We start from the raw sequence: 12,433 nt of genomic DNA, 5'->3' as shown, positions 1-12,433 counted from the left end.
GAACCAGAGACCAGAGACGGAGCTGCAGCTGGTGAACCAGAGACCAGAGACGGAGCTGCAGCTGGAGAACCAGGAACCAGAGACAGAGCTGCAGTTGAAGAACCAGAGACCAGAGACGGAGCTGCAGCTGGAGAACCAAGAACCAGAGACAGAGCTGCAGCTGGAGAACCAGAGACCAGAGACGGAGCTGTAGCTGGAGAACCAGAGACCAGAGACGGAGCTGCAGCTGGAGAACCAGGAACCAGGGACAGAGCTGCAGCTGGAGAACCAGAGACCAGAGACGGAGCTGCAGCTGGTGAACCAGAGACCAGAAACGGAGCTGCAGCTGGAGAACCAGGAACCAGAGACAGAGCTGCAGCTGGAGAACCAAAGACCAGAGACGGAGCTGCAGCAGCAGGTGGTGGAGGAGCCATGAACCCCACCCTTCGCGAAGCTCTCCCCTTCTTGCGCTGGGTTCGGGGAGGACCAGCAGTTTGCCCCCCTCTCTCCGATGATTGCTTGGCCCCACCAGGTGGGGAGCGAGGAGGAGGTGGACAGCGGGATGCAGCGGCACGGTGAGGTGAAGAGGAACGGAGAGGCTGTGAGGACCCAGGTTTAATGGCCAGGCGGGTCCCCCAAAATGGATTCCTCCTCTCCTCCGATGATTGATTGGCCCCACCAGGTGGAGAGCGAGGAGGAGGTGGGCAGTGGGGTGCAGCGGCGCGGTGAGGTGGAGAAGGACGGAGAGGCTGTGAGGACCCAGGTTTAATGGCCAGGCGGGTCCCCCAAAATGGATTCCTCCTCTCCTCCCTTTCTCTGTCTTTCTGGGCAGTTTTTTCTGCCTCACGGCAAAAATACTCAAACAGAGAAATCATCCCTCTGCTGGGTTCTGGTCCGGTGATTCTGTCACGATCCTCGAGGTTGGAACCCAATTGCAGAGAGATGAGTGAGGCAGGAGTTCAAAAACCAAAACAATTTATTTTTTTTTAACAACAAAACAAAAGGCTGTCGGTGCAGCAAAACTTACTTTTGGCAGATTGGATCAGAAATAATGCAGAGCAGATCATCAGGGGGGCAGAAACCAGACAAGGCAGAAGAGGATTGTGATGTCTGTGAACATAGAACAATCACCGGACAAGGAGTGAAGGAAAGAAAGGCTTTTTATGTGACAGAGGGAGAGTTAGTAACGAGAGCACCTGGGCAAGTGGCTGATGAGGGACAGGTGTGAATGATAAAGACTGAGTGGAGAAGCAGACTGAGGAATGAGAGGAACATAACAGAAACAGATAAACAGAAAATCACACACAAAGCAGAACAATAAAAAATATAAAAAGCAGACAGAGACAGAAACTTGAAATAGAAGGAAATGATTAAGACTGTGGGATGATAGTTTGAAGATATAAATGTTGGTTTCTGGTTGCAGCTTGAAGGAGGTGGCAGAGGCTTGGCAGATGGGGGGGCAGCGGGGGCCGCTGACCGTGACAAGTATCTTCTGTTTGACTCCCACCATCCACTGGAACACAAACTCTCTGTCATCAGAACTTTACAACATCGGGCCGAATGCGTCCCCACAAGGACAGAAGGGAAGGAAAAGGAACTGAAACACGTTCAAGAAGCTCTTCTAACATGTGGATATCCTAACTGGGCTTTTGTCAAGTCAGCGAGGAAATCTACAAAACACACCAATAAACAGAAAAAGAACAACAGACGTAAAAACATTGTCATCCCTTATGTTGCTGGAGTATCAGAGAAATTCAGAAGGATCTTCAACAAACACAACATCCCAGTACATTTCAAACCCAGCAGGACTCTCAGACAGAGGCTGGTCCACCCTAAGGACAAGACACCCATACACAAACAGAGTGGTGTAGTGTATGCGGTCCAGTGCAGCGAGGACTGTCCAGACCTCTACATTGGAGAAACTAAACAGCCTCTTCACAGACGCATGACTCAACACAGGAGAGCCAGCTCCACAGGACAAGACTCAGCTGTTCACCTCCATCTCACAGATAAAGGACACTCTTTTGAGGACCAAAATGTGCACATTTTGGACCGAGAACACAGATGGTTTGAGAGGGGGGTGAAGGAAGCAATTTATGTAAAAAGAGAAAAACCGTCTCTTAACAGAGGAGGAGGCCTCAGATTCCCACTTTCAAAAACATATAATGCAACTTTAAAACAGATTCCCAGCCAGTTTTCACACCTGATGGGAACAGAGGGGCCTCGTCTGTGAATTAGAGGAACAAAGACCTACTGTTTTAGGTTTTAGGTGTGAACTGCCAATCTACATATATGTGTGTGTGTGTGTCTTATGTGTGTGTGTCTTATCTCACTCAGTCTTATAACCTGTATCTCTCACTCTCTGCTCTTTGAATTGAGAAAGCTCCTCGGATGAGGAGCGAAACGTCTTCTGTTACAAATAAAGTCCAGTTGTTTTTGTATTGAACACTTTTTGAATTCATCATGTCCTGGATGACTGAGAATCTTCACCAGCATACTGAATGCTAAACTTCATGTTTTTCTGTGGACTGCAGTTGTAGAGGATATATCGAAGCGCCGGGAGCCTCTGCCCACCATGGAGGCCATCTACCTGATCACCCCTTCAGATGAGGTCAGTCCTTCTCAACTCTGCTCTTACTGTTTGAAAAAGAAAACAAAGACTTAGTATTCATTACTTTTTTCTTATTTTTACATTTAAAAAGTCTAACCTTGTTTTGTCTTGTTTCAGTCTGTGGAGGGTCTGATTGATGACTTCAGAGACCCCCAGGCTCCAAGGTACCGAGCAGCTCACGTCTTCTTCACTGACAGTGAGTAAATCATGTCCCGGCCACAAAGCTAAAACAGTTTTTGTTATGGCAGCCTTCTGTGTGCCAGTCACCTGATCCTTTCTGTCGTTCCCTGCAGCCATTCCAGACTCCTTGTTTGGGCTGTTGACCAAGTCTCGCGCCTCCAAATCCATGAAGGCCTTGACTGAGATCCACATAGCCTTCCTGCCCTATGAGTCTCAGGTAAGACACTGTCCAGACTGCAGTTAGCAACCATCACCGGAGGCCTCATGGGGCCACATCCTTCCGGGGAACGTTTTAATGAGTGTTAATATAAGGAATTTTCAGACCTGGAACAGTAAGAGAACCTCCTACTGAGTCTTTCCAAACACACCGAAGAGTCACCGTAACCTCAGGGTTAAATAACCACATACTCCAAAAGCAAAGTTTGTTCTTATTCTATTTTTGGGTGTAACTGGGACCCTGTGTACACAGTTTTTTGTTCCACCTCATGTACTGCATGATGTGAATGACAGTAAAGATACTTGAACTTGATCTTGAACCTTTTTCCCTTTCAATAGTTTTAATAAAAAAACAATAAATACACAATAAACGACGACAGTGGCACCACATTTTATCACCTGGAGCCTAAAGGTGAGGGTGGGGTAACAGTTTGTGTTCATGTGCACACAGAGATGAACAATAAGATGAATAGTGATGGATGTACAGTTTTGCCACATATGCCAGAGAAGATGTCAAATATAAATTGCCAAAAAGTCTGCAGTTTGGGACAGGTCCAGATCGTTACCAAAACATCTCATGAGCCATGAGAAAATGTTACTCAAACTCTCAGAAACTGACTAACCTTTTAAACCAACCCAAGTCAAAATGGCCGTCACAGCCAACTGACCTCAGGAAACACAGAATGTCTTTAGTTTAGTGAGCAGTAGACGTCAAGATTATACCCGAGAGTCATTCAAACCACAAACTGGTTACATCAATTATTTGTTTACAGCTTCTGTCACATGAATACCCTACAAATAAAGGTGGATGTAAACATCTTCATGTTTAATAACTGGCATATATTCCTTTGAACTTGAAGTAGCCAAAGTGAACTAGGAAGTGACTTGATAGGGGAACTCCCTGGATTTATTTCTTGAAACATTGTTTGAACTTTGACTCATCTTTATCTCTGAAAGAAACTCAAAATAATTGAAAGAAACAAGATTTCCCTCTTTTGTGTGATGTTAGCCATTGTAGCACTGCTCTGTTCCCCTTTGACATCACTTTCTGTTACTATCATCACTTCCTGTTACGGTGCACACAGTTATTTCAACAACTGTTCATCTCAGTGGACTGCATTTTTTGAATCTATGTTATCATTGCAGTAGTGGAGGAGTAGTGGCACAGAGATTAGGGAAGTGAGCCACAGGTCACTGGTTGGAATTCCCTAAATGTTGGTAGGAAAGGTGAAACACCTACACCTTTCTCTTCCCTCATTGACCCCATTCTGGGCCCTTGAGCAAGGCCCTTAACCGCCAACTTCTCCCCCAGGCTCCTTAGATGGAAAAAGTTTATTATGGGCCAGTTTGCTCTGAAACAATGTTGGTTTAGTGTGGGGGTGGGGTGTGTACACGGCTGAAACTTGACAGATCTGGACCTGCTGCCAACTACCCTGTGCAGTGAATACACGAGAAACAAAAAGCTCATGTGATAAGATATGATCCAGCCAACGAGTCCACGCTTAACACAATGCAGGTAAAACTAATGCCCCTTTTCCATTAGTACCGGTACGGCCCGACTGGACCCGGTTCAGAGGCTTTTCCATCAATACCGGTACTTAAGTTCCTGGAGAAACTTTGAAGGGGACTGCCACGTTGCCACATCCATTTAAAATTTTTTGATTGGACAGTACTATGTGCTAAGCAATGCTCTCAGCTACCACTATACCATATTTCAGCGTAACAGCTCTAGAAATTGCTGATTTTAAGTATTTTTCCTTTTAAGCTCAGGCTTGGATTATTTTCAAACAGTCTTTCTTTCTTTCTTTTTTTTTGCTTTTTTTGACACACACACGCGCGCGCGCGCGCGCACGCACGCACGCACGCAAACGCTCCTGTAAGAAACCTCTGCCTGTATCAGTATGCAGGAGCTGCTTGGTAGGCATGATGCAACCTGCTCTAAGATTTTAGACCTCATGGCCCTGCTAAAAATCAGGTGATCAAAGCGTGCACCACAACCCTGGTTGAACATGACCACTAGAGCAGCCAGACGTCTATGCAGGAGAGCTGAACGCAAGTGGAAAAAGGACAAATTACAGGTTTCTTTTATTATGTTAAAAACGTGATTGAAAGATTATCAGAGCATCGTTAAATCTGAAAAGAACAAACACTTCTCCCAAATCATAGCTTCAAACAGTCATAATCCCCGTGTTCTTTTTAATACCGTGAATTTCATTTTAAACGTGCCTCGGTCTGCCAGCATGGAGGCCTCTGTTGACATCTGCAACAACTTTACCAGATACTTTGCTGATAAGGTAGAGTTGATTAGGTCATCCATCCCCCAGTCCACAACTGACCCCTCTGTCTTTGTCCCTTGCTCAGCTGTCTTCAAACAGTTTGAACCCATTTCACTCCCATTTCTAAACAAAGTCGTTTGTCAGATGAAACCCTCCGGTTCCCCCGCTGACCCCATTCCTGCGTCACTTTTCAAACAAGTTCTACCCACGATTGGACCCTCTGTTCTTACTATTGTAAATAGTAGTATTGTGATAAGTGTGGTTCCCGATGTTTTCAAACATGCAGTAGTTCATCCGTTAATATAAGAAACCTGGACTTGACCCTTCGACTTGCTCAAATTTCAGACCAATCTCAAAACTTCCCTTCCTGTCCAAAATCTTGGAGAAAATAGTTTTCATTCAATTAAACAAGTTTTTGAATGAGAACAGAATCTTCGAGATTTTTCAAGCTGGTTTTAAGCAACTCCACAGCACTGAAACAGCATTAGTAAGGGTTTGTAACGATATTATGATATCAAACGATTCTGGTCAATTTGTGGTATTTGTACTCCTGGACCTTACTACTGCTTTTGATTCTGTTGACCACAGTATCCTTATATCACAGCTGGAACAGTGGGTTGGGATCACAGGTGCTGTATTAGAATGGTTCCGCTCATACCTAAGTGGCAAGAGTTTCTGTGTCAAGGTTGGTAATAATATATCCACCTCATTACCTCTTTCTTGTGGGGTCCCACAGGGTTCGATTCTTGGAACCCTTCTGTTCTCACTTTATTTGCTCCCACTGGGGTCCATCCTGAGGAAACATGGTCTTTCATTCCATTGCTATGCTGATGACTGCCAGATCTACCTGCCTTTGAAACCAGCAAGTGTTTGCTCCATTCACCCTCTGTTAAAATGTCTGGACGACATTAAGGCCTGGATGGCTTCAAATTTCTTAAGTTTTAACAATGAGAAGACTGAAGTCATTGTCTTTAGCCCTAGCTCAACTGCCACGTCTGATCCTGTCAACCTGGACTCTCTTCAGCCATATCTGAAGCAGTCTGGTAAAAATCTTGGGATGGTTTTAGACTCTGACTTCAAGTTTGACAAACAAATCAACTCTGTTCTGCAGAAAAACTTCTTCCAACTCAGACAGGTAGCTAAGCTCAAGCCAGTGTTGTCCAGACCCAACCTTGAGAAACTAGTCCATGCCTTTGTCACAACCTGTATTATGAAATTCTTTATCAAAGGGTTCGTGAGCGATCGGCACCAGATATTCAGACAAGAGGAAAATGAAACACAAGGGACTGTAACTTGCTAGAATAATATTGTCATTTATTAATCTGCCACAAGAAAAACAGCCAAGCAAAGTCATGTACACTTTGTACACTCTTAACACACAAATTGATATGAGTATCTCTCACCGTGACAAGTGATCGGGAAGCCTTTCGATCCAATGACAGAACTCACATCACAACTGCATGGCACCGCGCGCTGGTCCACATAAGACTTCAACTTTGTCACAGTATTTGTGCTCCTTAAATACCCCTTCCCGACCGGATCGCGTGAGAGTAGATGAAAACAAGTTTGATGGTTGCCAGGAGGACAGATTTAATTAAATCTGTTTTTCCATCATCAAAGCAGTCTGTGTAACAGAGCGATGACTTCATAAAAACATGTCCTTCAAAATCTGGGTCACCGTAACCTTAAGATTGGGCCAGGTCTTCTGGTTAGAGCATCCCCCAGAGAACTTTAATTACTCCAAAACACATCTGCAGCACAGGCCTGACTTTGGGCAGATAAGCTGCATCAAAAGTGAGTATAAGTATTAATTGACATAAAAGCATCAAAATAATCATTCCTATATCACAACCTGATTGGACTATTGCAATGCACTGTATGCTGGGATCAGCCAGGCCTCCATCTCACATCTTCAGCTCATCCAGAAAGCTGCTGCTCAGCTTTTAACTGGAACTCGTAGGTCTGAACATATTACTCCAGTTCTGTCCTCCCTTCACTGGCTCCCTGTTCGTACGAATATAGTCTTTAAAATTCTTCTGTTGACCTTCAAATGCTTAAATGGCCTCGCACCCCTTTACCTCTCTGAGCTTCTGGAACCTTACGTTCCCTCTCGGGCCCTGAGATCATCTGATCAGCTGCTTTTGGCTGTTACAAAAACAAGACTGAAGCCCAGAGGAGATCGGGCTTTTTCAGTCATGGGGCCCAAACTCTGGAACAACCTGCCCCCCAACATCAGGCAGGCCACCTCCATTCCTCACTTCAAATCCCTGCTTAAAACACATCTGTTTTCTCAGGCGTTTCACACAGTGTAAATTGATCTATCCATCCATCCATCCATCCATTTTCTTCCGCTTATTCGGGGTCGGGTCGCGGGGGTAGCAGCCTAAGTAGTGAGGCCCAGACTTCCCTCTCCCCAGCCACTTGGGCCAGCTCTTCCGGGGGAATCCTGAGGCGTTCCCAGGCCAGCCGAGAAACATAGTCCCTCCAGCGTGTCCTGGGTCTTCCTCTGGGCCTCCTTCCGGTGGGACGTGTCCGGAACACCTCACCAGGGAGGCGTCCAGAAGGCATCCTAAACAGATGCCCAAGCCACCTCAACTGGCTCCTCTCGATGTGGAGAAGCAGCGGCTCTACTCCGAGTCCCTCCCGGATGATCAAGCTTCTCACTCTGTCTCTAAGGGAGAGCCCAGACACCCTGCGGAGAAAACTCATTTCGGCCGCTTGTATCCGAGATCTCATTCTTTCGGTCACAACCCAAAGCTCGTGACCATAGATGAAGGTGGGAACGTAGATCGATCGGTAAATTGAGAGCTTCGCCTTTTGACTCAGCTATCTCTTCACCACGACAGACCTGTACAGCGCCCGCTTCACTGCAGATGCTGCACCTATCCGCCTATCGATCTCACGCTCCATTTTTCCCTCATTCGTGAACAAGACCCCAAGATACTTGAACTCCTCCACTTGGGGTAGGACCTCCTCCCTGACCTGGAGAGGGCACTCTACCCTTTTCCGGCTCAAGACCATGGCCTCGGATTTGGAGGAACTGATCTTCATCCCGGCCACATCGCATTCGGCTGCGAACCGCTCCAGCGAAAGCTGTAGATCACGATCTAATGAAGCCAATAGGACCATATCATCTGCAAAAAGCAGAGACGCAATCCTAAGGACACCAAAACGGATCCCCTCAACACCTTGGCTGCGCCTAGAAATTCTGTCCATAAAAGTTATGAACAGAATCGGTGACAAAGGGCAACCTTGGCGGAGTCCAACTCTCACCGGGAACAAGCCCGACATACTGCCGGCGATGCGGACCAGGCTCTGGCACCGGTCATACAGGGACCTAACAGCCCGTATCAAAGGGCCCGGTACCCCATACTCCCAGAGTATCCCCCCACAGGGCCCCCCGAGAGACGCGGTCGAACGCCTTCTCCAAGTCCACAAAGCACATGTAGACTGGTTGGGCAAACTCCCACGCACCCTCCAGGACCCTGCTGAGAGTGTAGAGCTGGGTCCAGTGTTCCACGGCCAGGACGAAAACCGCACTGTTCATACTGAATCCGAGGTTCGACTATCCGACGGACCCTCCTCTCCAGAACCCCCGAATAGACCTTACCAGGGAGGCTTAAAAGCGTGATTCCCCTGTAGTTGGAACACACTCTACGGTCCCCCTTTTGGAATAGGGGGACCACCACCCCGGTCTGCCAATCCAGGGGAACTTCCCCCAATGTCCACGCAGCATTGCAGAGTCGCGTAAGCCAACACAACCCTACAACATCCAGAGCCTTAAGGAACTCCAGGCGAATCTCATCCATCCCTGGGGCCCTGCCACCGAGGAGCTTTTAACCACCTTAGTGACCTCAGCACCAGAGATTGGAGGGCCTGACCCAGAGTCCTCAGGCTCCGCTTCCTCAGTGGAAGACGTGCCGGTGGGATTGAGGAGGTCTTCAAAGTATTCCGCCCACCGACCCACAACATCCCGAGTTGATGTCAGCAGCACACCACTCCCACTATAAACAGTGTTGGTGGCGTACCGCTTTCCCCCCCGAGACGCCGGATGGTGGACCAGAGTCGTCTCGAAGCCGTGCGGAAGTCGTTCTCCATGGCCTCTCCGAACTCCTCCCATGCCCGAGTTTTTGCCTCAGCAACCACCCGAGCCGCATGTCGCTTGGACTGCCGGTACCCATCAGCTGCTTCTGGGGTCCCACAGGTCAAAAAGGCCCGATAGGACTCCTTCTTCAGCCTGACAGCATCCCTCACCGACGGTGTCCACCATTGGGTTCGAGGGTTGCCGCCGCGACAGGCACCGACAACCTTGCGGCCGCAGCTCTGGTAAGCCGCCTCGACAATAGAGGCACGAAACATGGTCCACTCAGACTCAATGTCCCCCACCTCCCTCGGAACATGTTCAAAGTTCTCCCGGAGGTGGGAGTTGAAACTCCGTCTCACAGGAGACTCTGCCAGACGTTCCCAGCAAACCTTCACAATACGTTTGGGTCTGCCAGGTCTGACTGGCATCCTCCCCCACCATCGGAGCCAACTCACCACCAGGTAGTGATCAGTTGACAGTTCCACCCCTCTCTTCACCCGAGTGTCCAAGACATGTGGCCGCAGATCAGATGAGACGATGACAAAGTCGATCATCGAACTGCGGCCTAGGGTGTCCTGGTGCCAAGAGCACATATGGACACCCTTATGCTTGAACAAGGTGTTCGTTATTGACAATCCATTACGAGCACAGAAGTCCAACAACAGAACACCACTCTGGTTCAGATCAGGGGGGCCGTTCCTCCCAACCACACCCCTCCAGGTCTCACTGTCATTGCCCACATGAGCATTGAAGTCCCCCAGCAGAACAAGGGAGTCCCCAGAAGGTGCACTTTCCAGTACCCCCTCCAAGGACTCCAGAAAGGGTGGATAATCTGAACTGTCGTTTGGTGCATAAGCACAAACGACAGTCAGAACCCGTCCCCCCACACGTAGGCGGAGGGAGGCCACCCTCTCATTCACCGGGGTGAACCCCAACACACAGGCACCAAGTTGGGGGGCAATAAGTACGCCCAGGCCTGCTCGGCGCCTCTCACTAGGGGCAACTCCAGAGTGGAAGAGTGTCCAGCCCCTCTCAAGGAAACTGGTTCCAGAGCCCGAGCCATGCGTAGAGGTGAGTCCGACTATTTCTAGTCAGAACCTCTCAGCCTCACACACCAGCTCAGGCTCCTTCCCCACCAGTGAGGTGACATTCCACGTCCCAATAGCCAGCTTCTGTAGCCGAGGATCAGACCGCCAGGGTCCCCGCCCTCGGCCACCACCCATCCCACATTGCACCCGACCCCTTTGGCCCCTCCCACAGGTGGTGAGCCCATGGGAAGGGGGACCCACGTCTCCTCTTCGGGCTGTGCCCGGCCGAGCTCCATGGATAAAAGCCCGGCCACCAGGCGCTCGCCCGCGTGCCCCACCTCCAGGCCTGGCTCCAGAGTGGGGTCCCGGTGACCCACGTACGGGCAAGGGAACAGTAGGTCCATTTGTGTTTCTCATCATTGGGGTCTTTGGGCTGCACTTTGTCTGGTCCCTCACCTAGGACCTGTCTGCCATGGGTGACCCTACTAGGGGCCCTGACAGCATAGCTCCTAGGATCTAGGATCCTATTGATCTAGTGTTTTTTAATTTGTGACCCTTTGTTTTAAATGCTTTTTATTAATTATTCAGTTATTATTATTAGTGTATTGTGTGTATGTATATATATATATATATATATATATATATATATATATTTTTTTTTTCCTTAATTTACTCGTCGTCGTCGTCGTCGTCGTCGTCGTCGTCGTCAAGCACTTTGATAACAGGTTCCGTTTTAAATTTGCTCTATAAATAAAGTTGACTTGACTTGACTATTATAAATTGTGCACTGTATACCAATGCTTATGGTAATTAGTTCAAAGCATTAACACTGTACACCTGCCCCTAATACAAATAAAATGTACATACCACCACCAGAGAACCACAGCCAACTATCTGAGTTAAACACAAGTTTAATAAAAGTTGTTGATTGAAAGAGGCCAGTCTTGTTTATTTTATCCGTTTCCATCCTCGCCATCTGTCTCTGAAATTATATTTTTCCTGTTGTATTCCATGGATTTAATTGTAAATGGTAAATGGTAAATGGACTGTACTTATATAGCGCCTTTCTATCTTATTTCAAGATACTCAAAGCACTTTACACTACAATCTGTGTCCTCATTTACCCATTCATGCAGCCCTCTGCTACATCTCTACAAAGCTAATTGAACAAATCATTCTAATGAGACTAATCAGTGCTTTAGATCACATTCAAACACTGATGGGACACACATCAGAGACTGAGGGGTTCAGTGTCTTGCCCAGGGACACTTCAGCATGTGACTGCTGGTGGATTCGAACCCCCAACTCTCACATTGGATGATGACTGCTCTAACCACTCAGCCACAGCCACCCCCATGGTGTCAACAAACACCTTGTCCGTCCCTCCATGTGTAATGTGAAGCCACTCTGGGAAGAGAAGGCCATACCAAACTCTGGTCTGTTTTGCAGAAGTTGCTTCGCTGCCATGGACACTTCTCATGCCCTTGCCACTCCCGGGGTTTAGTCAGCTGTGATGAAGATGGTTGATTCTTTGAAGTGGAGCTGGCCATCACTGTGCGCCCACTGTAGTATTTCCACACGTTCTTGATGGTAGTGAAGCCTGGCCACAATAACTCTGGACCTCCATCCAAGCCTCTCCTGCCCAGTGTACGGTACATGTAATCCATCAATGGCAATTTATCCAATTTTAGGACCTTCATTACCATTTTAGGTATCATCATGGGGCTTTCACCCGCTGACTCAGGAAGTCCAATAATTCTATTATCACGTCTCATATGCTTCTCCATGGATTCAAACTGTTTTTTAAGTCCATCGACTTCACTCTTTAACTCCACCACCATCCCACACAGCGTCTCCATCTCAACAGAATATAAAGAAAGCCCATTTTCAGTCTCTGAAGCACCAAGTTTAATTTAGTGGATCTCTGCCCTGAAGCCAGTGGCAGTATTAGCCAACTTGGCTCGGACCGCCTGCAATTCTATCCATCCATCCATAAATCCATCCATCCATCCATCCATCCATCCATCCATCCATCCATCCATCCATCCATCCATCCATC

General features: G+C 47.9%; 1 protein-coding gene across 1 annotated transcript in view; it reads left to right on the top strand.

Moving 5' to 3' along the window:
- The window catches only part of LOC119413694 (syntaxin-binding protein 1), a 104,963-nt gene that overhangs the window by 23,313 nt on the left and 69,217 nt on the right, over positions 1-12,433 (top strand). Inside the window, exons 4-6 of the mRNA XM_037680748.1 lie at positions 2,514-2,590; positions 2,708-2,786; positions 2,884-2,987. Of these exons, the coding sequence (XP_037536676.1) occupies positions 2,514-2,590; positions 2,708-2,786; positions 2,884-2,987 (260 nt within the window). The remainder of the gene's footprint in view (positions 1-2,513; positions 2,591-2,707; positions 2,787-2,883; positions 2,988-12,433) is intronic.

Source organism: Nematolebias whitei, chromosome 8, assembly GCF_014905685.2.
Source record: "Nematolebias whitei isolate Nwh7 chromosome 8, NemWhi1, whole genome shotgun sequence".
NCBI classification, from domain to species: Eukaryota; Metazoa; Chordata; class Actinopteri; order Cyprinodontiformes; family Rivulidae; genus Nematolebias; species Nematolebias whitei.
Note: the sequence above shows the minus strand (reverse complement) of the source record. Positions and strands in the feature narration are given on the sequence as shown.